Source organism: Oryctolagus cuniculus, chromosome 5 (genome assembly GCF_051225735.1).
Source record: "Oryctolagus cuniculus isolate XC-2025 breed Fujian yellow rabbit chromosome 5, ASM5122573v1, whole genome shotgun sequence".
NCBI lineage: Eukaryota > Metazoa > Chordata > Mammalia > Lagomorpha > Leporidae > Oryctolagus > Oryctolagus cuniculus.
In genome coordinates this window covers 110,335,867-110,363,313 of record NC_142871.1, presented here as the reverse complement: position 1 = coordinate 110,363,313, position 27,447 = coordinate 110,335,867, and the positions used below count along the sequence as shown (strand labels likewise).

The 27,447-nt window shown below is 37.0% G+C and overlaps 1 protein-coding gene and 1 pseudogene across 4 annotated transcripts in view; one reads left to right on the top strand and one right to left on the bottom strand.

Moving 5' to 3' along the window:
• KHDRBS2 (KH RNA binding domain containing, signal transduction associated 2) overlaps positions 1-27,447 on the bottom strand; it is a 646,917-nt gene that overhangs the window by 509,693 nt on the left and 109,777 nt on the right. For all 3 annotated transcript variants that reach the window (XR_016233950.1, XM_089333075.1, XM_051855537.3), the window contains exon 2: positions 25,512-25,639. Coding sequence is in view for 2 of the 3 variants with exons in the window: in XM_089333075.1 (XP_089189201.1) it covers positions 25,512-25,639 (128 nt within the window). In the remaining variant the exon portion in view is untranslated. The remainder of the gene's footprint in view (positions 1-25,511; positions 25,640-27,447) is intronic.
• Positions 6,601-8,635, top strand: LOC149126609 (trifunctional enzyme subunit beta, mitochondrial pseudogene; annotated as a pseudogene). Its single transcript, XR_016233948.1, has one exon. The product of XR_016233948.1 is annotated as a trifunctional enzyme subunit beta, mitochondrial pseudogene (transcript).

Here is a 27,447-nt window from a genome sequence, read left to right as displayed (position 1 = left end):
AAAGAGGAGAGAAGAAAAAAGAGAGAAAAGAATGAAAGGCCAGCTAGGGTTGTGCTATTTGCATCCTCATTTTGTAGACAGCAAGTGATCACTGATGTAGGTAGAGCACCTTACCAATGTCCACACAGCTACTAAGTGGTAGAGTAGTATTTGAATTTGGAGTAGTCTCATTTCTGAGCCTGAACACAAAACCAATATGCTATCTTTTCATTATTCATGCTGTTCTGAACTCCTAATTATTAATTAAAAATTTCATCCAAATGAATAAGTTTCCAATAAAAAATACGATCCCTCTCTTTTCACTTATTTGGATATTTCACATCAATGTTTTTCTTTTCCACAAGTAGTTTGTTAGACCTTTATTATCTCGGGATAAATCATAGAATTGTTTATATTCCTGCAACCTAGTGAATATGTATGAAGGAATCATCAAACCAATGTGTTAACAATTTAAGCTTGTGGCTCTGAAAGCGACTGACTGATCTCCATCTTTTATTTACACCACTTTGAGTCACAGGTGATGGCTTTCACAATCCATGTTTGATCTTTGATCTCAATTTTTTCAGGTCCATCTTACTCCCAGATTCTCTTTGTAACTAACCTTTGTCTCTTTTCCACTCCTGGAGTTTCAGCTGCACCTTTTGTTCCAAGGCATCATGTAGGAAACACATATGGACTCTGGACTCCGCAGCCTCAAATTCTGACTTAGCCACAACAATAGTTTTATTGATGCAATGCCAAGGCATTTAATAAATTCCCCATGCCTTTGGTTTCCTCAACTCTAAATTTGATATAAAAACATACTGTACCAGAACTTGGCTTGTTCTGCAGGCAAAAGATATTAGTCTCCCATCCTTTTTCTATCAAAAAAGACAAATTGGATTCAAATACTGTTACATAAAACTTATCTGTTCCTACACTTCACAATAATTGTCCTACAATTGATCCTTTCCTCTTTGGGGATATTCCTAAAATGTTCTTCATCTGGAAATACATTAAATAATAGGGTTGCTTCTATATTTAAGATTCCTCTTCAGTGATGATTAGGGCTTCCTTTGAAATTAATCTTGCGTGAGGAAGAAAAAAGTTCGAAGTTTACAGAAAAGAAATGCAATTTCGTCTTCCCCAGGCTGGTGTAATCTAGGACAGACAATGACACACCTTCTGGAGACACAAATTAGCCAAACAAATACTGAAGGAAGTGCCAGCAGAGGACGGAAATTCCTCACACACATATGCATATGATTCATGCACAGCAAGCAAACAAAACAAAACAAAACAAAAAACAGGGAACAGGACCCAGATCTAATATAAACAAATTAATATTTCTGTCCTGTTTCAGACTTTTTCTATTGATGTTTAGATTCTAAGAACACAGCAGGGTATATATACTGTATCCTGGACCCACATGACAGCATCAGGGCTTTGGCCCATGTGAAGTGCACTTGTGATTATGTATGTAAATGAAGGGCTTGGAGGAGAAACCCTGGATTTTGAAAACATTATTTCACAGTTTATTGCTTGCTCAATGGGATAAACATTAAATTGCTCATTTTAAGGTCATATCTCAAGGATTAGCTTTCCTCTCTTCTTCGACTTAAATTCATTAGCATAAACTATGAATGAATTGAACATTAGGGAATAACCTGCTTAGTATTTAAATAGAACATGATGCACAAATTCTGAATCCATATATGCGTCTACAGTACTAATGCTGAGTAAATGATGAAATTTCTTAATGTCTGTTTATCATAAAACAAAATATTAGTACATAAAAATATAAAAGTATAGCGATATTCTTAGAGCCCTTGTGGTTTTTATCTGTAATAGTATTTTTCTTCTTTTTGTATTTTACAGATTTGTACTATGATAAAAAAGGTAACAAATGACCTTTGACAAGAGGCTTCAGCATTCACATGATTTTTTTAAAAAAAGTAAATAGTAAAAACTATGCATTTGAACAGAAATGATATAAATATGAACTCCAATGTTGTTTTTGCTGATTTTCTTTAAAGGGAGAAGAGAACATGATAAGAAATGGTCATTGCTTTATGTTGGGGCCCTTTTACATCAAAGTGAGGAAAACAGTGGCAGGGGCACTTTTTCTTTGTTCACATGTCTCTGAAGAACAATTTCCTATTTTAAAATTATCTGGCAGGAAGTATACTTTGTTCTCCTGATCCAGGAATATAATCTAAGGGACACTATTGTGCTACCCATAAAATCTCCTTATCCAGACTTTGCCTAGAGCATCCACTGTATGTTATAAAGACAACTGTCTCAAATTTGTTAGGAGGCTGTATCAGCCCCCTCCTACCTGTCCTGAAGCCACAGAGTAGGCCTTCCCTATGAATTCTGTTGCATTATAGTCCTGGGTATTTGCTTTCTTTCTTTTTTTTTAAGTAACAGAGCCTCCTTCTTCTTTTTCTTCCTTTTTTTAATCACTGGGTTAATCATCTTGGTATAAAAATGACCCAGTACTTCCTGGAAAAGGCAAAACTGGGGAAGCCAAGAAGGGCACTCGCTAATGGCTCAGAGTGACAGTCTGGCTGAGAAACAATCAGAGAAGACTTTGAAAATGTTGACACAAGTGAATGTTGGGTCAGGAAAGACAGGTGAGGCAGGCAAAGAGGTAGAACAAACATGTCTAGACAAAACATCACTGAGGTGTCACTGGCATTCTGTCTCGGTACTCTGTAACTCCCTCCTCTTCCCTAATATCTTCTGCCTTGTTTTGTCTGTTTCATTACTTCATAATCTGGGTTTGTATAGAAGAAAAAAAAGGAATGAATGACTTTGAATTGTTTTTCTAAAATGATTTCAGAGGACTTCTAATCAACTTCAAATTTTAATATTTTAACAAGGTAAACAAAGTAAAGTCCTGGTTTTCAGGGGCAGGTGTTGTGGGACAGCATAAAACTGGCATACCATATCAGAGCACACACTGGAGTACTGGTTGCTTTGCTTCTGAGAAAGCTCCCAGAAAATGTGCTTGGAAAATGCAGCAGAAGATGGAGCAAATGCTTGGGCACCTGCCACCTCCATGGAATTTCTGGCTCCAGGCTTCAACCTGGCAAAGCCATGACCCTTGCACCATTTTGGGAGTGAACAAATCTATATATCTATCCTATATATCTCCCTCCCTGACTCTTGTTCCCTCTCTGCACTCTGCTTTTCAAATAAATCTTAAGTAAATAAATGGAAGCATGATTCTAACAAAAACAGCCTCAATCTCTGCTTATTTTCTCTAGCCAGAAGGTGATAAATTCTTAAAATTATCCTGTTCTTCCTAACCATCATAAAGTAGTAGGAAACATGAAGAATGAGATAAAGGACTCATATACAAAGGAGTATAAAAATAACATGAGAAAGAAGGATAAAATCCTAAGAGTATCATAAGTGGTGTTGAGTAGAACATTAACTGAAGAGCCACCATATTAAGAGCACTATTTTACTTAGACTTTGGTTAACCACGCATACAAAATCTTCAATTCTGAAGATAACTGATGCCATAAAAATACCAAATATATATTAGATATAAATACTATATATATAAATATATATATATAAATATAGCAAAACCTGGAGTAGTGAAAGGAACCTAGAAGAAATCCACAGGGTATACACCTCCAGCCTTGTGAGAAATTCTCAAGACTAGGAGGTCTGGCCCCGCTCCTGACATTGCCAAGGATATAACAAAATAGGTATGCATCATTTCTATTCAATTTCATTACTAAGCTGATAGTATTTTAACTCATGAATCCTACAGATATAATCTAAAACTATTTTCCACATATTAGTTTTGTTTTTTTTTTAAATTTTTTTGACAGGCAGAGTGGACAGTGAGAGAGAGAGACAGAGAGAGAAAGGTCTTCCTTTACCGTTGGTTCACCCTCCAATGGCTGCTGTGGCCAGCGCACCACACTGATCCAAAGCCAGGAGCCAGGTGCTTCTCCTGGTCTCCCATGGGGTGCAGGGCCCAAGCACTTGGGCCATCCTCCACTGCACTCCCGGGCCACAACAGAGAGCTGGCCTGGAAGAGGGGCAACTGGGACAGAATCCGGTGCCCCGACTGGGACTAGAACCCGGTGTGCCGGCGCCGCAGGTGGAGGATTAGCCTACTGAGCCATGGTGCCGGCCAGCCACATATTAGTTTTTAAAATATATATTACAAGTTATTTTCATATATGTCTCCATAATTTATAAAAATACACAGGTTCATGTAAGTCATTTGCAAGAAGTATGAAAATGAGGTAAAAAAGGAGGGTGTTTCTGTATAATCTTTCAATTTTTATGAAGACCAAAGTGCTCTATCTCACTAGTGTGTGTTGGGGAAAAACACCATCATCATTTCCAAATACATAATGGGTTCATTCTTCTCATATGTGTGAAATAGGATTGCAGCAATCTCCGTCCGTTAGACAACTTATTGTTGGCAGCAGAATTTTGTGTGTTAATTTAATTCATTTCCTCATATGCTTCCAAGGGTATTATGAAAAACAATTCCATATGTACTCAAAATTAAAAGAATTTTAGTAATTTTAGTAATCCAATTGTAATGATAGCCCTGGTACAGAATCACTGTGTGTAAAAGGAATTTTAATAATTTCAAACTACCTGTGATTACAAATATAAAATTAATACATACATGAAAATAATTTAAGTTTGACTAAAGTATGCACTTATTTGTGTATCATGCTTTACGTATATTTCTCAATCAAGAAGTTATTTTAAACAGCCAATTTCAGAGGGAATAAAGCATTTCTTTACTGAGTAGACTTGGACTGAAATAAACCATGGATGGAATGATACATGGTCCTATGTCAGTAATAAAATTATTTGCATGATGAGTAGCATGAAACTAAATGTAAAAAAAAAAAAAAAAAAAAAACTATTTTAAGACTTGACATCAGACCACAGCAGATAATCATAATAGCTGGAAGTGTTCATAAAGCTGAGTTTTTTTTTTTTGTTTTTTTGTTTTTTTTTGTTTTTTTAACAGGCAGAGTTAGACAGTGAGAGAGAGAGAGAAAGGTGTTCCTACCATTGGTTCACCTCCCTAATGGCCACTACAGCCGGCATGCTGCGCCGATCCGAAGCCAGGAGCCAGATACTTCCTCCTGGTCTCCCATGTGGGTGCAGGTCCCAAACACCTGAGCCATTCTCCACTGCCTTCCCAGGCCATAGCAGAGAGCTGGACTGGAAGAGGAGCAACCGGAACAGAACCGGTGCCCCAACTGGGACTAGAACCCAGAGTGCCAGAGCCGCAGGCAGAGGATTAGCCTAGTGAGCCGCGCACTGGCCAAAGCTGAGATTTTAATTTTTATGTATTTTATTTAAAAAGTAGAGGGAGGAGAGAGGGCGAGAGAGATATTGGGTGCTCTAATTTGCTAATTCACTTGCCAAATACCTGCAACAGCCAGGGCTGAGCTGGAACAAGCCGAAGCCATGAGCGGGGAACTCAATCCAGGTTTCCTAAGTGACTAAGTTTCCAAGGTTCTCTGCTGCCTCCCAGGGTGTGCATTAGCAGAAACCTTGAATAGGGAGCACAGACTGGACTCATCCGCAGGCATTCCAATATGGGATGTTGGTATCCCAAGCAGCATCTTAACTGCTGCGCCATATTTCCACCCAAACAGAAGTTTTATTTGAAGAAAGTTGAGGTTTATATTGGCCACTGTAGAAATATTTTTCCTAATGAAACTTTACCTTAAAATATAAATTCCATTTTCACCCAACTTTAGTACTGTATTTAAATTACAATCAGACACAGCATAGAAAGGGGCTGTTCAAAGCATTTTGTTAGATTCTATTTATAGTTACTGTCATAAAAGTGTTATTTGATTGCTCTGCCTATGAGAGATGCTCTTCTAAGAAATTAATTTTGTAGGCTTTTATGATAGAGTGAATAGTTTACCATTAGATTAAATATAATACTGCACTGTAAAAAAAGAAGATAAAGTGTAGCCAACATGGCTATAATTAGTTAAGTTCATATATTCACACCTATCATGTTAATGCTCTGAAGTTACCACTGGCACAAGTAATAATAAAGGATTTGATGAACTTTCACAATTTGTTCAATAGCTCTGGAAATATTTAACAAACACCAGCACAGAAATTTTACTCACATTTAGTTTGTCTGTGTTATTAAAAATTAACTAGATTCTGGGACAATGAGCAGGAACATCAATTCTGCCTCTGAGATGTGACTTCAGAGGGAAACAGGAAATAAAGAAAACATACTATCATTGTAGGTACTCATATTTTAATATAAAGTAGTATATAACTTTGGGTAAAAGATATAATACTTAGAATGTAGTAATGGTTTATGTAAACTTTTAATCATTTTGTTCAATATCATATGCAGAATATTCATTTTCCAAATTATGACATTTCACAAATCTCAATCTCAATTTACAAACATGTGAAAAATGAACTAGGGTAAAGAACAATGTTTTAAAATTATATTCAAATAAAAATTGTTGGATACATATTAACTGGTCACCAAAAACCTTTCATTACCACTATCATCATTATCTCCTTTCATTTTTCTATTTTTATTATTGTCTCAATCATCTTACCATTTAGGAATGACATTATAAAACTCTCAGAGACCTGCACAGTCTTGGTACTTGGATCCGAACCTTGCCCGGAGCGAGAATTCGCGTCGACACCGACTGAGATTTCAGCATGACTTCCATCTTGACATATACATTTAAAAGTCTTCCCAGCACGTCAAAATGGGCTCTCCGATTTTCTCTACGGCCCCTGAGCTGTTCCTCCCAGCTATGGGCTGCTCCAGCTGTCCAGACCAAATCAAAGAAGACCTTAGCCAAACCCAATATAAGGAACATCGTGGTGGTGGATGGGGTCCGCATCCCGTTTTTGCTGTCTGGCACTTCATACAAAGACCTGATGCCGCACGATTTGGCTAGAGCAGCACTTTCGGGCTTGTTGCATCGGACCAATGTCCCAAAGGAAGTTGTTGATTACATCATCTTTGGCACAGTTGTTCAGGAAGTAAAAACAAGCAATGTTGCTAGAGAGGCCGCCCTCGGAGCTGGCTTCTCTGACAAGACCCCTGCTCACACTGTCACCATGGCGTGCATCTCTGCCAACCAGGCCATGACCACAGGTGTTGGCTTGATTGCTTCCGGCCAGTGTGATGTCATCGTGGCAGGAGGTGTGGAATTAATGTCTGATGTCCCTATTCGTCATTCAAGAAAAATGAGGAAGATGATGCTTGATCTCAATAAGGCCAAGACTCTGGGCCAGCGACTGTCTCTGATCTCTAAATTCAGATTAAATTTCCTGTCGCCTGAGCTCCCCGCCGTGGCCGAGTTCTCCACCAATGAGACCATGGGCCACTCCGCAGACCGACTGGCTGCTGCCTTTGCTGTGTCTCGGCTGGAGCGGGACGAGTACGCACTGCGCTCTCACACGCTGGCCAAGAAGGCGCAGGACGAGGGGCTCCTTTCTGATGTCGTGCCCTTTAAAGTACCAGGAAAAGATACTGTCACCAAAGACAATGGCATCCGTCCTTCCTCCCTGGAGCAGATGGCCAAACTGAAGCCTGCCTTCATCAAGCCCTACGGCACCGTGACAGCTGCGAACTCCTCTTTCCTGACCGATGGTGCGTCTGCAATGCTGATTATGGCGGAGGAAAAGGCTCTGGCTATGGGTTATAAGCCGAAGGCGTATTTGAGGGATTTTGTGTATGTGTCTCAGGATCCGAAAGATCAACTCCTACTTGGACCTACGTATGCTACTCCAAAAGTTCTAGAAAAGGCAGGATTAACCATGAACGATATTGACGTCTTTGAGTTCCACGAAGCTTTCTCAGGTCAGATTTTGGCTAATTTCAAAGCCATGGATTCTGATTGGTTTGCACAAAACTACATGGGTAGAAAAACCAAGGTCGGATCACTGCCTTTGGAGAAGTTTAATAACTGGGGCGGCTCGCTGTCCCTGGGACACCCGTTCGGAGCCACCGGCTGCCGCTTGGTCATGGCAGCTGCCAACAGATTGCGGAAAGAAGGTGGCCAGTACAGCCTGGTGGCCGCCTGTGCCGCTGGAGGGCAGGGCCATGCTATGATCGTGGAAGCCTACCCGAAATAGTGGACGCAGAGGAGGCGACCGGAAGCTCCGTGCCACTCTCGGACTAGGCAGTGCCATTCCAATGCATTCCCAGATGACACCCGCAGTTCCAGCTCCTCCTAGGAAAACAGCTGTGGGGCTTCTGTTAATGCTTTGCGATTAAGCTTTGCCAGTGCTCTGAGCCTCTCGGAGCTCACCGCTGACTGCTCTTCAGGGACTTCTAAGCCACCAGGCTCCCACGCAGATAAGTTTAGGAACTGAGTTCGGGTCTCTTTTGTCACAAAGACTAAAAGAGTGCTTGCAGGTTAGTGAGACTTGGAATCACTGTCGTAATATTTGCAGATTTTACTTGCTCCTATCCTTGTCCTCAAGATAAGTGTTTTCTCTAAAATACAAACCGATGTGCCTAAGTTAACCTAATTATGGAGAATGACTCAGAATCTAAACATTACTGAAAACTTAAATGTTTATATACATAAATACCATGCTACTTAACCTTAATAAAGTGGAGAAGTGCTGGAAAAAAAAAATAAAACTCTCAGAGAAATAATTTCAAATATCTGTTTTACATTGTATACCTAAGATCTGACACAGTGAAGGTGAGCTCCCAAAAAGTGTCATTACATTAAAAATTAAAAACCAGAAGAAATTAATAGTCATTGATTGGTTACACTGGTTTAAGCTTATATCATGTACTGACAGCATACCAAGCATGTATATACATTCTTATGTATCCCTGATGAAATCTCATCGCACATAATTATGCTTACATTGAAGCTGAAAAACACCAAGGATGATGGTGTTTAATGGAACTTTCCACTGATAATAATTGAATGAGAGTGCAGCTGCGACTGACATTTTAGATCTACCTGGTTCAAAATTCTATTTATTTTCTCATTATAAGACATTGCTTATCCATGGTGTTATTAAACATCTCAAAACCTCTACATCTTATTGCATTATTTCCATAAAGAAAAAAGCATTTTTGGAAAGGCAAAGGTCATATCTGAAAATTGTCAGGATACAAAGACATCCATGTGAATTGACTGATGTACTCACAAGACTCGAGAGTAAGAAAAGCATTACCCTGATAGTGATATAGTTTGCGTATCCTGATAGTGCTCCTCTGCTCCTCTCTATATCCCAAATAACACCTTTTTTCTTTTTTCTTCCCTACTCGTATTGAAGACCTGGATAGAATTTCTGGTCCTGGTTTAAGCCTTGTGCAGATTGGGCTCCTGTGGCCATTTGGGATGAAAACCGAGGATAGAGGACTGATATATCCATTTTTCTCCCTCCTATCTCCCACCCCTGAAACTCTTTCAAATAAATAAATCTTTTTTTTTTTTTTTCCACAGGCAGAGTGGACAGTGAGAGAGAGAGACAGAGAGAAAGGTCTTCCTTTGCCGTTGGTTCACCCTCCAATGGCCGCCGTGGCCGGCGTGCTGCGGCCGGCGCACCGCGCTGATCCAATGGCAGGAGCCAGGAGCCAGGTGCTTTTCCTGGTCTCCCATCCATGGGGTGCAGGGCCCAAGGACTTGGGCCATCCTCCACTGCACTCCCGGGCCACAGCAGAGAGCTGGCCTGGAAGAGGGGCAACCGGGACAGAATCCGGCGCCCCGACCGGGACTAGAACCCGGTGTGCCGGCACAGCTAGGCGGAGGATTAGCCTAGTGAGCCACGGTGCCGGCCCTCAAATAAATAAATCTTTAAAAAAAAAAAATTTGTTTAAGCAAAGTGACTGACATTAGAGTTAAATGAAATGTTACTGGTATGGCTTTTCTCTTAGACTTTACATTCTCTGCCGAAATTTGTACAGCATTGAGGTTCTCCTGAAGACAGCCATACATGGTCTCTTTCAGAGTAGCAATGATGGCATGGCTGCATCTGTGACGGGTTCCCTGGAAGTTTTGTAAATATGGAACCAGGGTGAACACCTGATCCTTCTTCGGGATCTATTCTATGATAACCATGTTTCTCTAGTGAGTGTGTCTTACAGAAGAGATGTAATTATTTTATATCCATTCAGCAAATGTTTATTTACCACCTACTATTTGCTAAACATTGTTCCATGTGATTTAAACACATGGTTGATTGAGAAAGACATTTGCCATTCCAGCATGGAGACCCTAACATAACAAATAAGCACATTGCAAGTATGTTAAAAGATGATACATACCACATAAAGGAGAAAATGAGACAGGAGTAAGGAAATTATAGGTACTGGAGTAGGTGTAGATGAAGGCTCTCATGCTAAATAGACTATCCAAACTATATCTGAGTGAGTGAGTGCTATTGGAACATAAAGTTGAAATGGTTAGCATTGTAGATATGAGAAGGGGGGTATATTCTCAAGTGGGGAGGAACTAGTTCAAGCATTCTGCAAATGTAAGCTAGAAAAGTAGAGTTGCTTTACAAAATTAACAAACACGAAAACTTAGGGGTGAAGTCAGCATACTAATGGACAACCAGACCATGAAAGCCATTGCAGGCAACTACAAGTACTTGCCTTTACTCTGAGTAAAATGGAATGTAGTTGGAGCTTTTGAGGAGCTGAGGAATTATATGCTATGAATACTGTTTTTAAGACTGACTATGGCTGCCCAGCTGAAAACAAAGTGTAACAGAGCATGTATAGAAGCAAAGAGATGAGTTAAGAGGCTATTACCACAATCCATTTAGGGGAAGTCAATGACTTAGGCCAGAGCAATAGCAGTAAAAGTTGCAAGTACTATTTTTTTTTCCAACTCTTTAACATTTTGGTAAAATACACATAACAAAAATGTGTCATCTTAACCATTTGTAACTATGCAGTTTGGTGGAATTAAATATATTCTTCATATTATGAAAAATCACTCTTGTCCTTCCCCATAACCCTTCATCTTATAAAACTGAAGCTCTGAACCCATGAAATAGTCACTTTCCATTCTTCAATCTTCCAAGACTTTGGCAACTATTATTTATTCCACTTTCTATCACTGTAATTTTGCCTACTTGGAGCATCTCATAAAGGTGGAATCACACAGTATTTATTTTTTTATGAGTGGCTTACTACACTTAGCATAGAGCTCTCAGGGCTCATCATGCTGTAGACATGACACGATTCCCTTCCTCTCAGTTTTAATCTACAGTGAATTTCTTACAGACAGCATATCGGTGACTTGTGTGTTTTCACCTATTCACCCAATTTCTTTTGACTGGAGAATTCAAGACATTTACACTGAAAGCTATAATTGAAAAGGAAGGATTTTCTTCTGTTATTCTGCTACTGGGTTTCTACAGGTTTTATAATTTTACTCACCATCACTTCCTGCGTTATTGTCTGCTAGTTTATTTTTTGTGGTAAAATACTTCAATTCCATTCTAATTTCCTTTTGTATATTTATTACAGCCATTTTATGTTTGCTTACTATGGGCATTACATTTAACAACCTGAAATTATAATGGTCTAATTCAAATTTCTATCAGCGTCACTTCAATAAGAGAGAAACTCTACTCCTTCACAACTCCATCTACTTCTCTTTCAGTTGTTGATGTTACAAAATTACACATTTATACATGGTGCTGCTAATAATGTAGTAGCAATTCTTTTCAGTGCATCAGGCTCTTTGAGTATTCATCAAACAAACATATGGGGTTATAAAGCAAAGTTTTAACAGTAGTAACTTTTGGACTTTTTTCCCCAGAAACCTTTTATTTAAGAAATACAAACTTCATGCTTTTCATAAATACAACTTTAGAAATATAGTGATTCTTCCCACCTTACCCGTCTCCTATGTATTTGTCTCATATCTTGTGGGAAACAGAAAGTAAAGTTACAGACCATTGTTATAATATACTACATTTTCAACTGCTCATTTGTCTTTACTGATATTTCTATTACTTCATGTGCTTAAAGTTATTGTCTAGTGTCTTTCATTTCATTTCACCTTGCAAAACTCCCTTGAGTACTTTTTTAAAGATTTATTTATTTGCTTAAAAGGCAGAGCTACAGAGAGGCAGAGGGAGAGGGAGAGGGAGAGGGAGAGGGAGAGAGAGAGAGAGAGAGAGAGGTCTTTCATCCACTGGCTTACTCCTCAAATGGTTCCAATTAGCTAGAGCTGGGCCAGTTTGAAGGCAGGAGCTTCTCAAGTGTCCCCGACGTGGGTGCAGGGGTCCAAGTACCTGCACCATCTTCTACTGCTTTCCTAGACCATAGCAAAGAGCTGGGTAGGAAAAGAAGCAGATGGGACCCAAACCAGTGCTATGCCACAGCGCTGGCCCCCTCCCTTGAGTATTGCAGAGACTGCCAATGGTAATATACTCCCTTACTTTTCGTTTATCTGAGAATGTCTTAATTTCTATATCAATTTTGAAGGAGTGTTTTGCAGGACATAGGAATACTGATTGAGGGCTTCTTCTTTTATCACTTTGATTTTATCAACACACTTCTTTTATTCTCCATAAATTAATGAGAAATCTGCTGGTGATATTATTATGTATCCCTTGCATTTGACAGGTTGCTTTTCTCTTGCTGCTTTCAGAATTATTTTTCGTTTAGTTATAATGTCAGTATAGAGTAAGTCTCTGAGTCTATCTTCCTTGGGGTTCATTGAGTTTCTTTGATATTTATATTCATGCCTTTCACCAAATTTGGAAAGTTTTAAATTATTATTTATTCAAGTATTATCTCTGTTACCTTGTTCTCTCTCTTCTGAAAATTCCACATCTATATTGATTTGATTGATTGGATTCTACAAGTCCCTTATGGTTTATTCACATTCCTTCCATCTCTTTGCTTTGTATCCTTCAAATTTAAAAATTTCCATTTTGGGGGCCAGCATTGAGGCACAGCAGGTTAAGCTGCTGCCTGTGATGCCAACATCCCATAATGGAGCACAAGTTCAAGTCCTCCTGGCTTCTCCAATCCTGATCTAGCTTCTGTTAATGTACTTGGGAATGGAGAGGAAGATGGCCCAAGCACTTGGACCCCTGCCACTGCTGTGGGAGAACCATATAAAGTTCCTGCTTCTTGTTTTTGGCTTGCCCAGTCCAGCCATCGCTGGGGAGTGAACCAGTTTTGAAACATCTTTCTCTGTGCCTTTCTAATAAATAAAATAAATCATAAAAAAAATTTTCCCATCCTTAATTTCACTGATTCTTCCCTCTGGCAGCTTAAATCTGCTTTTGAATCTCTGATAAATTTTTCATTTCAGTGATTGTAATTTTGAGCTGCAGAATTTCTTTTGGGTATCATTTAGGTTTCCTATCTATTTACGGACAATTCTATTTCATTCAAACATCATTATATTGACTTTCTCCATGCTTTAACTCACTGCAAAATGTGAAGAGTGTTATTTTAAAGTGTGTGCTAGATCTGCCAACAGATCATTTTCAGGGACAGTTTCTGTTGATTTATTTGTTTCTCTTTGAATGGGTCATATTTTACTGTTTCTTTTTTTTTTTTTTTGGTATACCTTTTGATATGCTTTTGTTTTTGTTGAAAACTTGATATTTTAACCAAATAACCTTTCATCTTTGGAAATCAGTTTCTTTCTCTTACCAGAGTTTGTTGTTCTTTACTATTGATTTTGCTTTTGGTTTTGTTTTTTTCTCATTTATTTTTGCAGATTATTTCTGCTCAAAATGTCAGTGTGAAATGTAAACTTAATTTGTTCTTAGATATTTTCTAGGTCTGTGCATTTACCGAGACATGTGTGGTCACTTTCTAACTTTCTTTGTTTATGTAGCTGCTTTTGAGAATCATAGCATTTATTATCTAGTTCCCAAAGGAGGAAAAAGGAAAATGAAAAAGACAATTTATATTTAATATTAGATACAGCTGTTTTGTAACATAGTAAACTTCCTTTTAGTCACTAGAGATATTCATAAACAGGCTATTGAATATCATAGATACTGCTTGACTTATTGGTGAATTTAGGGAAATCATTCAAATACCATTTATGGGACACGACAATTAATAGGTTGATTATTTCTGCTTCACTTGTGGCCTTCTGCAGTCTCAGAAGTTTGTATTCAGAATTACCTGCATGCCTTATATAAAACAATGTGGACTACATATAATGTTTAATGCCAAGAGAGACTTTGGTATATATAGTCTTGTAGTTCAAATGTTAACTCTATCACTGGTATATTGTACAACTTCAGGAAAGTTCCTCAGAGGTTTTCTTCATCTTGATCCCTACAACCCTCATAATGATTTTCAGGAAACAAAACAGTAGTTCACTATGTTTTACTCAGTGTCTAATATACAAGTAAGCGTATTCACGAAACTTTATTCTCTAAACATGAGTTTGCAGGTGTGATGTTTTGAAGTTTGTGTTCTTATAAACTTGAATACTAAATAGTAGAGTCTTCATTCTAACATTCAAATACTATATTTACTCAGAAATTGGAAATAGAAAGCATATCAATTTTATCATAAAGACAAATTAAACATTATGAAATGAATTTGTCCATGACTAATTCTAGTTTGATTGTTATTTTATTGGAAATAATCTTAGAACCAATTGGAATTTATGTTTGTGCACAAGATATTTAAGGAGCTTCTTTTCCTTTTGGACCTAAATGCCTTACTACTTAATAAATTTTTCTCTACCATGTTGCTAAATAACTAATTATTTTAATGATATATGTTCATATTTATTTCATGAAGAATAGAAAACTGATTTTTTCAAGTATCTTCATTGATTTAAAAGTTAATTAACTTAGTTTAAGTATTTTTAACTATGAAAGCAATAATCCATCTCTGAAATAAACCACATATGAGTACAATTCATTAAGCTTATAATGTGTTATTTAAATATATCTGATACTATTCTGCAAGATTTTATTTTTAAAATGCATAGTGTATAAAACATGTTTTGGATTTTTAAATTTTTAAAATTGTATTATACATTTTCATGTATTTCATAGATACAGATTTAGGAACATAGTTATATCTCTCCCATACTTTAAACTATTTTTAAGAATACAATTCAGTGTATTAAGGAAATTCACAATGTCAGGGATACATCATCACTATCCATTTTTAGAAATTTCTCATCTTCTCAACAGATACTCTGTACTCATTAAACAATGACCTTTCATTTTGCTCTCCCTACACTAACTTGTAATCTCTGTTCCATTTCCTCTATCTACGAACTTTTCTATTATAAACAAGTATCTCATAGAAGTAGAATCATACATCTGTCAATTTTTGTCTGGCTTTAGCATGTGTTCAAATGTCATACATGTTGAAGCATGCGCCAACAAATTTGTTGCTTATTAGGGTTGAATAATATTCTACTACATGTATTATAGGTATGTACGGCATTGTATTTATCCATTCATGTATTCAAGATATTGCTATACTGAATAGTGCTCCTTTGAGAATATTTTAAAGTTTTTGCATTGATATTCACAAGTGAGATCATTCTAGATTTATATATTTGTTATTTCCTAGTGAAATTCATATGTTTAAGGATATTAATAAATTGTATAAATCTAAATATTACATAAATTTCATCCAGAATGACCTAAGACTATAAAATGAAAATAAAAATAACTAACAATTTTTCTATATGAATGTGAATTTCTCACAATATGAATGAAATCCAGTCCTAACTTAATAATAAAAATAATGAAATCCTCATATCTACCTGTATCTAGGGAAAATGATCAATTTTTATTTTCTTTATTATTTGTAAAGGTTATTTTTCTGATAATCTCAAGGAATGTACATTTGATTTTGAATCAAACTCACCTTCTTCCACTTGTTCAAGAAGTCTTTGAAACTCAATAATAAAATGGGCATCTACTCTATTGGTATTGTAGTAACTCTTGATTTTAATAATGATCTTTCTTCTCTGGTGTCTTAAAGATCTGCATATATTAAAAACACACACACACACACTGCAACAATAAAAGATATAGCAGAAGGATCATCTGTGCTATAACAGTCTTAGAAAAACTTACTGAGGGCTTACTGAATTAAACAAGCAAATAAACAAACACACAAGCAAGTAAAGAATGCCAGGATTGTAGGGACAGGAAATGAAAGGTTGTTCGCTCTCACAGGTTCCTTACAGAAAGACATAAGGTCTGGTACATTTCAAATGGTACTTGTATTTAATGATCCTTTGAAACAGTATTCAGTTTTCCAGTGGAGGTTAAATTTTGAAAATCAGAAGTAATCATCTCACATCAGGTGGAAAATATTAGCCTGGGGCAGAAGATAGAGAGATGGGAGGGAAATGGGACATTGTGGCAGAACAGAAACAACTGGTTAAAACAGAAAAGTTCCTGAAACAAAGAGGAGGAGCAGGCATTTGGCTAGTTTTTAAGAAACCTTTGTCCCATACCTGAGTGCCTGGGTTCAGTTCCCAGACCTAGCAGTTAATCCCAGCTTCCTGCCAATGTGGACCCTGAGAAGCGGTGATCATGGCTCAAATAACTGTGTTCCTGTCACCCATGGGGAGAACAGCATAGAGTTCCTGGCTTCTGGCTTTGGCCACAGTTGGAAGTCGGGGTCATTGTGGGCATTAGAGGAATAAATCAGCAGATGTGAATGCTCTCTTTGTGTATCTCTCTCTCAAAAAAAGGAAAAATATGAAGGAGAGATTGGTATTATTTCAGGAAGCACAAGGATATATTGTGTGAGGGTATGATATACCAAAAAGATGTTGAGAGAAGAAGCCCGTATAATTCAGAATTAGGAATGCATGGATCAATGTGACATAAAGGCAAAAACACTGAAATAAATTACAAAATGGAAAACTAATATTTAAAGTCATGTGAAGGGCAGTTATTAAGAGAGGTCATCCGAAAAGACAAACAATAGACATAACACCCCAACAAACATCTACGTTTTTCTAGAATACCATGTTATTTCAGTGCAATACTGGGAGAATGCCCAACACAGATATTTATCTTTTTTTATCACAGCAAATGTGAATCTGAATGTCCTATCCCTTTCTCATGTGGAATTTAAAATCACAGGTGAGAAAGTTGGGAATTGATATGAACAAAACCAAACTGTAAAGCCTATCAAATTCTCTTCTTCCACTTCCTTCAGAAAAATAAAAAGGAATGCTAAGCAGTAAGTAGTAGATGCCTTGTAAAGATAAAATTCAAGACACACAGTGAGTTCTGGAAAATCACATGGCCTAGAAAAAGTGAGGTGTTTACAAGATTGTGGGAGGTGGCATTCAACTTTGAAATGTGGTCATCGTTTCCACATACAGTGATTTTGGATTTCTATTCAATATTCTTAAACGATCTGACAACTACGCAGAAAGTTAGAACAGCAACTATCAAGCATTTTCATTTGGCTACTTTATCTTTCAAAGTTACAAAAAAAGAAACCCATGTTCTGCGGGGAAGCACTGCAGGCCGCACCCAGGGATGAGACTACCTCCAACCAGTCCTCTCCCTGGGACTCAGCAGAGTGAGAAATAGAGCAAGTGAGATGTTTTTGAACATACTTTGGAGCTTTAATTTTCTGCATTAATCTACATAAGAAATTGATTTGAAAAGCAGCACAGGGGAACATGGCTGTGTTTGATCTTAAAAGGGGCCAAATTTGGGGCAGATCTACACTCTTGGCGTTATATTGCTTTGAAAAGTTGGCAGTAGCTCAAGTTGAGAAATAAAAAGTGGGCCTTGGGGCAAATTTAATTGAAGAAAAGGTCTGATGTATTTCAGAGGATTGTGAAAGCACATCAAAGAGATATTTTTAAAAGGCATTGAAAGGCTGAATTGCTCAGGTGAACAAATAGGTAGAGTAGCAAGCAGTACGTTAGATGCCCTTTTATAAGAGTAAGCAGCGCATTTCTGGTCCTCTAATGCAGTCTCAGCTGAACCAAACTCATGCTAGACCTTTACAAGTTAAGTTGTAACAAGTCAGCAAAGTTTTAGCCACTTGCATATATTTGTTTCTTAGGACTTATAAAGCACATGTTAGTTGTAGCATAAGAAAATATGAATTTTTTCTCATTTCACCAAGGATGAAATTGTCTTCATTAATATAAAATTTATATCAAAAGTTACATTTTTGTTCATTTTCCATATATGTGATGGATCTAAGTGTCAATGCTAAAGCATGTTGTAATCTCACTAAAGACATTTCAAACAGTAACTCAATTCAATATATATAGTTCCAACACAACAAAAAACTCAAGATCAACAGCAAAGACCAAGTTTATATGGTACAGTCAAAAACTATGGGCTAGGACAACTACTTGCCTAATAGAAACAATAAGATGATTCTGACTATAATATTCACATAGGTTTGAGGTATCAATTTTTTTAAAAAAGTGTGTACTGGACCATGAAACATAGTATACGTGGACTTAGGGGAAAACAGCTAATGTTAAGGATAATGCATGGATCTACAGGGCTTGCACATGAACTTCATAAGGAATACAATATTTATTGCAACCTTAAAAGCTTAACTGTTGAGAATATATAATAATTACTCTAATTCTCAAACATTTGTAAGTATATATACAATTATATTTCTTTAATATTCTTTTAAATTTTTTTAAAAATTGAGAGGGAGAAAAACAGCAATAGAGAGGATGTTGGGGTGAGAAAATGAGTGAGAGCGAATGTAGGCAAACATTCCCCATCCACTGGTTCACTCCCAAAGGATGGCTAGGGTGGGTCCAGGATGGAGTGAGGAACCAGAATGCAACCCAAGTCTCTAACTTGGGTAGCAAAAACCTCATTACTTGAGCCATCACCACTGTCTCCCAGGGTCTACATTAGCAGTAAACTGGCATCAGGAACCACAGATGGGAATACAACTCAGGCACTCTGATTTAAGAGGTATGCATTGGGGCCAGTGCCCTGGCTCGCTTGGTTAATCCTCCACCTGCGGCGCCAGCATCCCATATGGGTGCCAGGTTCTAGTCCCGGTTGCTCCTCTTCTAGTTCAGCTCTCTGCTGTGGCCTGGGAAGGTGGTGGAGGATGGCCCAAGTGCTTGGACCCCTGCACCTGCATTGGAGACCAGGAGGAAGCACCTAACTCCTGGCTTTGGATCGGCATAGTTCCGGCCGTAGCGGCCATTTGGGGGGTGAACCAACAGAAGGAAGACCTTTCTCTCTGTCTCTCTCTCTCACTGTCTAACTGCCTGTCAAAAAAAAAAAAAAAAAAAGTGCACATCTTAATTGCTCAGCTAAAGGAATTAATTATATTGTGTATATTCAAACCCATCATCACACAGCTACTTATTTTATTTGTGTGACAAAATGCTAAATCCAGTCATTTAGCATGATACCTAAATATCTCTATTAACCTTGCTATAAAATATTTAAAAAATGACCACTAAATAATTGAGTAAAATGATATCTTTTCTCGAGATTACATCATTAAACATAAAGCACTAGCACTATACAAATCATTCTTAAAGTGCTTGAACAGCATTCTTATAGTTTCTATAATTTAACATTTTAAACTTCTTTCAATTCCCTATAGTGTTCAACTAAGTCAGCAAATTAACTAGAAGCTAGAGACTAATTGAAACAAAATTTATCCAAAAAAGGTCATGCAGTAATGTCATGATAAGGTCATTTCCCCAAGAATTCCCAGAATTATTTATTGCCCTTTGTTTGAAAGGACTGTGTCATCGTCACATTAATTATGGGTTCAGACAGCAGGCATCAAGGGGAGAGCTGGTTCTGAGAGAAAGCTGTAGAAAGTTGATCTTTCTTCATTGTACCCCCTTGAGGGATAAATCACTTTTTATTGTACAAGATTAAACTTTAAATCCATAAATATTATTGTGCTCTGCTAGTTCACAGTATCACAACATACCACACATTCTACAGCTCACAAAAGCACATCAAATACAGCTCAAGTCTGTAATCATGATGTCAACTCTTCCTCGCTGATTAAAAATATATATATATATATTTGAAAAGCAAGAGACAGAGATCAACTTTCCATCTGCTCTTTCATTCCCCAAATGGCTGCAATGGTTGGGGGTTGGCCACTTTGAAACCAGGAGCCAACAACTCCATCTGGATCTCCCATGTTGGTGACAGGAATCCAACTACCTGGCTCATCTGCTGCTGCCTTCCCAGGTGCATTAGCAGGGAGCTGGATTGGAAGTGGAGCACCCATGTCATGGACTGGCATTCGTATGGGGTGCTGGCATTGAGGTAGTAGTTTAACCCACTGTACTATGACCACGGATCCCTCACTGTTATCATTAAGATAAATGGAAATAAATATTCAACACTGGAGCTAGGGTTGTAATACAGCAGTTTAAGCTTCTGTCTGCTACGCAGGCATCCCATATTGCTGTACCAGTTCAAGTCCCAGCTGCTCCACTTTTCATCAAGCTCCTAGCTAATGCATCTGGGATGACAGTGAACAATGACAGGCCCTTAGTTCCCTCTGTGGGCCTGACCAATCCCTGGCTTATGCAGCCATTTGGAGAGTGAACTAGTGGATGGTGGATGGAAAATCTTTCTTTCTCTCTCATTATCTCTCCCTGGTGCTGTTACTCTGCCTTTCAAATAAATAAATCTTAAAAAAATAAAAATAAAAAACTCTCAGCAAGGGAGAATCACCCTTCTTTTGACAAAACACAGTTTGCTTTGAAAATCTTATAAAAGATAATAACATTGGGGTTGGCGCTGTGGCATAACAGGTAATGCCACTGCCTGCAGTGCTGGCATCCCATAGGGGCACTGGTTCCAGTTCTGGCTGCTCCACTTCTGATCCAGCTCTCTGCTATGGCCTGAGAGTACAGTAGAAGGTGGCTGAAGTGCTTGGGCCTGTGCACTCATGTGAGAGTCCTGGAAGAAGCTCCTGGCTCCTGGCTTCAGATTAGCCCAGCTCTGGCCTCTGTGCCATTTGTGAAGTGAACCAGTGGATGGAAGACGTCTCTCTCTCTCTCTCTCTCTGCCTCTGCCTCTGCCTCTCTCTAACTCTGCCTTTCAAATTAAAAAAAAAATCTTAAAAAATAAAATAAAATAAAAACATAAAATAAAAAGATAAAAACATTAACCATTTTGTTATACTATAAAAATAAACTAACAAAACTAAAATTTTACAATTGATTTTGCTATTTCTCAGTATTTTTCTGTAAAAGGACTCCAGAGCTCTCTTTCATGAATAATTAGATGAAATGGACATTATTTATGGGATCTCTATGCAATAAAGGACTAATATCTAGACTAGCTCAGCAAATTAAAAAACTCAACAAGAAAAAAACAAGAAAACAACCAATCCAGTTAAGAAATGGGCAAAGGACCTCATTGGACGGTTCTCAAAAGAGGAAATATACATGGCCAGCAAACATGAAAAAGTGCTCAACATCACCAGCACCAGTGAAATGCAAATCAAAACCACAATAAGGTATCACCTCACCCCTGTCAGAACGGATAAAATCCAAAAGAGAGTAACAGAAGAGGTGAAGACATGGAGAAAGGGGAACGCTCATACACTGTTGATTTAGAATGGAAATTACTTTGGCCACTGTAGAAAACAGTATGGAGATTTATTAGAAAACTAGAAACAGACTTGTCATTTGATCCAGAAATCCCACTTCTAGGTATTTACACAAAAGACATGAATGCTTTGTATCAATGAAATACCTATACCACCATGTTTACAGCAACAATATTCACCAGCCAAAATATAAATCAACCAGGGTATCCATCATCAGATGAATGGATAAAGAAGACATGATGTGCGTGTGCATTTGCATGTGTGTGTGTGATGGAATATTATGCAGCTATACAAGAGAATGAAATTCTACCCACTGCAATAAAATGGAGGACATAATATTGGGTAAGATAAGCCAGATACAGAATGACAAATAATTCAGGTTCTTCTTTCTATGTGGGAGCTAAAATTAAAAAAGTAAAAGAATCAAAAACAAAAGAACAAAAAGAAAGAAAAAAGAAAGAAATGCCAGTTCATCAATATTGCAGCAAATATAGTTTTGTCAATCTTTTTTTTAAACCTTTGTCCTACCAATGGTTAAGAATGTTATGGTAGGGTGCCAACATTGTGGTATACTGGGTTAAACCACCACCCACAGTGTCAGCATCCCATATGGGCACTGGTCCGAGTCCTATCTGCTTTACTTCCAATCCAGCTCCCTGATAATGTGTTTCAAAAATCAGTGGAGGATGTCTCAAGTACTTGGGCCCCAGCACCCATGTGGGAGACCTAGAAGAAGCTCCTGGCTCCTGGCATTGTTCTGATCCCACCATCCTAGCCACTGTTGCCATTTGGGGAGCGAACCAATGGATGGAAGGTTTCTCTCTGTCTCTCTTCTCACTCTCTGTAATACTGACTTTCAAATAAATAATTAAATAAATATGTAAATAAATACATATTTTTAAAAAGTATGTTACTATCTTTTTAATGATTTCTAATCATTCTAAAATTTACTGTATATGGGTAAAATGGTAATCTTTCCATTTGATTAATGTTTATAGGCCTTGTCTATATCCCCACTAAACTACTGTCATTTTTTGCTTTTTATTTGTTAAACTTTTTATTTGGTAGAGCATTAGGCCCTTGACTGTGATATAAATAAAATATATGCTATCTCAGAAACTAAAAGAAAGGGAGGAAGAAAGGGGGAGAGAGAGAGAGAGAGAGCCAGAGAGAGAGAGATAGGGAATGAATGAATGATAAGGGGAGGAGAGAGAGAAAGGGAGAGAAAGGGAAAGAGAAGGAAGGAGGAGGGGTGGAGGGAGAGATGATCGGAAGGAGGGGAAGAGAGGGAAAGGGGAAGAGAGAGGGTAGAGGTGGGAAGGGAATATCATTATGTTCTTAGAATTGTATCTATGGGGCTGGCACCGTGATTCACTAGGCTAATCCTCCGCCTACGGTGCTGGCATCCTAGGTTCTAGTCCCAGTTGGGGTGCCGGATTCTGTCCGGGTCACTCCTCTTCCAGTCCAGCTCTCTGCTGTGGCCCGGGTGTGCAGTGGAGGATGGCCCAAGTGCTTGGATCCTGCACCCGCATGGGAGACCAGGAGGAAGCACCTGGCTCCTGGCTTCGGATTGCCGCAGCGCACCAGCCATGGCATACCGGCTGTGGCAGCCATTTGGGGGGTGAACCAACGGAAGGAAGACCTTTCTCTCTGTTTCTCGCTCTCTCACTGTCTAACTCTGTCTGTCAAAAAGAAAAAAAAAAAAGAATTGCATCTATGAAGTATATTGTTCATTTTTTTTTTTTTTAATTGCAGCCAGCATTGTGGTGCAGCAGGTAAAGCTGCCACCTGCGACAGCAGCATCCTATAAAGGTGCTGGAGCTGCTCCACTTCTATTCTTATGGCCTGGGCAAAGCAGCAGAAAATGGTACAAGTGTTTGGGCCCCTGCCATACACATGGGAGACCCAGATGAAGCTCCCAGCTTTGGCCTGGCCCAACCCGGGCTGTTGTGGCTATCTTAGAAGACGGTGGCTAGATCTCTCTCTCTCTCTTCTTATCTTTCTGTAACTCTTTCAAATAAATAAATCTTTTTAAGAAACTAAAGGAAACTAAAAATAAGGAAAATAAAATAAATAATAATATGTATTCAATGGATTTGGCAGGCTACTAATCAATTAAAGAAATGTTAATTTCCTCAAGCAAGAATGTTATTTGAGACTACTCCATAAAACTATTAATCAATAGGAGATATCATTTCACATTCTTCCACATTTTATATGAAAAAATACACATATTTGAGCATGGTCACTCAAATGAACAATGTAATGATTCACAAAAAAGTACACTATCTAAAATGACATCAATTGCACTGTAGATCTACATCTGTAACAAAGACATGACTTTACCAAGTCATAGTCCTCCAGTTGCTTCATCTGTAAAATAAAGTTTTGCAAATTCTGATTTCCATGATTATCCCCAGATTAAGTATGGCATGATTCTAACAAAGTTAAGAGGTATAACTTACTAGAGATCCATTCTTTACTTTAATAAGAGTAGGCAGCTTTTTTGTTTGAGTATTGTTGATATAAATCATGAAATTAAACTTCATACAAAAAATTCAGAAAGTGGAATAATCTTGTTTCAATACTCATCATTATAAACCAAATAAGGGCTCTTATAAAACTCAGAATAATACCATTCATACTGGAACTTGAAGAGCCATTAGATATTTAAATGCTTCCATACCTTGCAAACTTACTTGAATCAGAGACTATAGAGATACATTAGATTAGAAACAGACATTGAATGTATCTTTGGCTTTCTCACATCCAGAGGAGACAAAAGTTATATTCTCAGAAATAGCAAATAGTCAGATTCTTTTAAAATATTTGATTTAGAAAAAAACTTTGTACTCAGGATTATAATTGGTTAATTTATCACCTTTCCTGAAAATGATACATTTTAATTATAATGCCCAACATATTTCTACCATGTTTCAATACTACAGAAAAATTTAAAGTACATTTGCATGACTTCCAATTTAATATTCCTAAGTACATGATTATAAAGAAAATGCAGTAAATTTTACCTTAAAATGTATACCTACCAAATGTATCTTTCTAGCAATATAGGAAATCTAGCATAAGAAATGAAATAAAAAAATTCCATACCCCGAAAATCTTATCTTCAATGTTTAAAGATTTGCTGGCTTATAACCCTTTTACCCTTGTTTACATTAATTGTAAACAAAATGCTCTATTACTTATACATTTTGAAGTCTATCATGTTAGAAGATAATCAGTAAATTGCAGCACGTACTTCTGCATAATAACTTTATTATTAAGAGAATTAAATGGCCTTTGTTTCAGAGTCATTTTTCAGAAAGTAAATTACTAGGTTAAACCTTTGCAATTCCATGTATCCTTTTATTTATTTGAAAAAAGGGAAATGAAAATTTTAATGGATGAAATCATGATACTGAATGCTATATTTTATAATCAATGACTTACTATTTAAAAATAATTAAAGAGGTACATTATCACACCAATAGCAATCCCATAATTATTTTTGTAAATGAAACTTATATGGAGAGGCTAGAGATCACAATCCAAGACTCTAATAAAAGACTATGTTGTTCTCCTGGATTTAACAGTTTCCTGCTGATTGGATAATGCTATATATTTAACATTCTTAATTCCACTCCACTTTATAATAAGCATATACATTAATAACATTCAAACATAATCAACAGAGATTATGTTTGAACAAACTGGTGCCTCATATGTGTGTTAGACAAATTAATAATATCTAATCATTATTCTTGTATTCAAAGAAATATATAGTGTACTTATAGGATCAAAATCACCCCACCATTGTAAATTATACATTGTGTTTTCCTTTCTATATACCAGTAATTTGTGTTTACAAAGACTTCTACAATGAAGCTTTAACATTATCTTTATAAAAGGCAATGGATAAATGATCTTATTTTTGCCATTTTCCATAATTTTATCATGTATTCTACAATACCTTTGGATATTGCTTGACAGGAATCAACACTCTTTCTGACAGTTTTATGTTTTTGTTGCTGATGACATCAAGATATTTCTTTTCTTCATCATCCTTTTTTCCATCAGATCCTTGAAATTTTTCAATTTCTGAAAAGCACACAAGAAAAAAGTAAAATGAGAACAGAATTCACCATAAATTAAACCACACTGATTACTCATGTTACTTCTCTTCTCAACTATGGTTCTGCAGAATCTCGGTAAAATGCCTGGAGCACCATTCTTGTTAGCAGTTATGCGAATGCTGTTACTACTATATGTAAGGTGATCTCTGTCAATTAAAACTAAACAGTAATACTTGAAGCTGTTCCTGTGTCTTGTATGAAACAAATGACACATTTCGTTGTTAACATCTTCGAATAAAATAACAGAAATAATCTGCCCCTTGAATACTTAAAATATGTAAGAAAGCATAATTTTCCCCAGAGCAACAACAAAATATCTTTTAAGGTTATATGTTTTATTTTCACTCTAAATTATTCCAGATCATTAATATATGAATATATGTGTATATATTCATATGTATATATATTTTTCTTCCTCAAGCAGAGGCCTGAATGATGAGAAAGCATAAGTCATGAGATTAAGAAGTGCAAATTTGTACTCTGAAGGGTATGTTGCTTGCTCTTTGAATTGTAGGAAGGAAGAAAACCTATGAGAAGAGGTTTCAATGTTCACTAAGAAGAAGCCTGACCAATGGTCACAGGACAGATCATGCAAGATCTTGTCAGACAATGGACATTTTCTGTTTTATATGCTGAATGAAATTGTATGTATGGTCTTTGGTGGGTAAAGGAGGAAACCAGATAAATTTTTATTTACAGAGATAACATGTTACAAAGTTTCATGCGAACCACTGATAGCAGAGAACAAAGAAGGAAACCAACACAGTAACTGTCAAACAAAACTGACTGGTACTGACAATGTAAAAATGAGCTAGTGAGAAGAACAGATACAAATAGAGTAAGTTCATTGAATCTACTACATAAAATAATTTTTTGCAAAATAATTGAAAAATATTTTAACATTTTTATTTATGTTTACTGAATAGTTATTATAACCATAGTTATTTATTACATATACATATTTATTCTTTTTCTTCACCAATTTTACTGTTTAAAACTAACTAAATGAAGATATAGATGTGAAAATTTTTTAGTTTTGTTAGTGATGAACAGAAACATTCTGTTTCAGTTATCTTGTAGTAGAGAAAAGATGATGACAGTTATTTAGTAAGGACATTTTTAACATACTAACTTACATTGTATTTTGTAACAATTTTAAATGTAATTATATTTTAAAGGTAAATAATTATAAAGGTAAGAATATTATTGTATTAATAGATTCATGTATTTATTAATTAAAATTAATTTATTAATTTAAAGGTAATAATATTATAAAATATTTTTGTTCCATATTGTCTCATTTTTAAAAAAAAAATTTTTTTTATTTGAAAGGCAGAGTTAAAGAAACCAGGCAACGATGGTGGAGGGTGGGGTGGGGAATCTTTCATTGGCTGATTCACTCCCCAAATGGCTACACAGCCTGGGGTTGGGCCAGACTGAGGCCAGGAATTTCTTCCAGGTCTCCAATTTGGGTGTAGGGACCCAAGCACTTGGGCCATCTTCTGCTGCTTTTGAGGTTCCTAAGTAAGAAGCTGGATTCGAAATGGAACAACCAGGATTGGAACCTGCACCCACACAGGATACTTTCACTGCAGGTGGCAACTGAACATGCTATGTCACTATGCTGCCCCTGTTGTTTAAATATTTTATTAAATGAGCTACTGGGTAACATTTTGATACATGTATAAAATGTTTACTGATCAAATCAGGATAATCAACATTTCTCTCTCTTTGACATTAGTTTATAATTGGAGCCTAGGTTCACATAGGTTG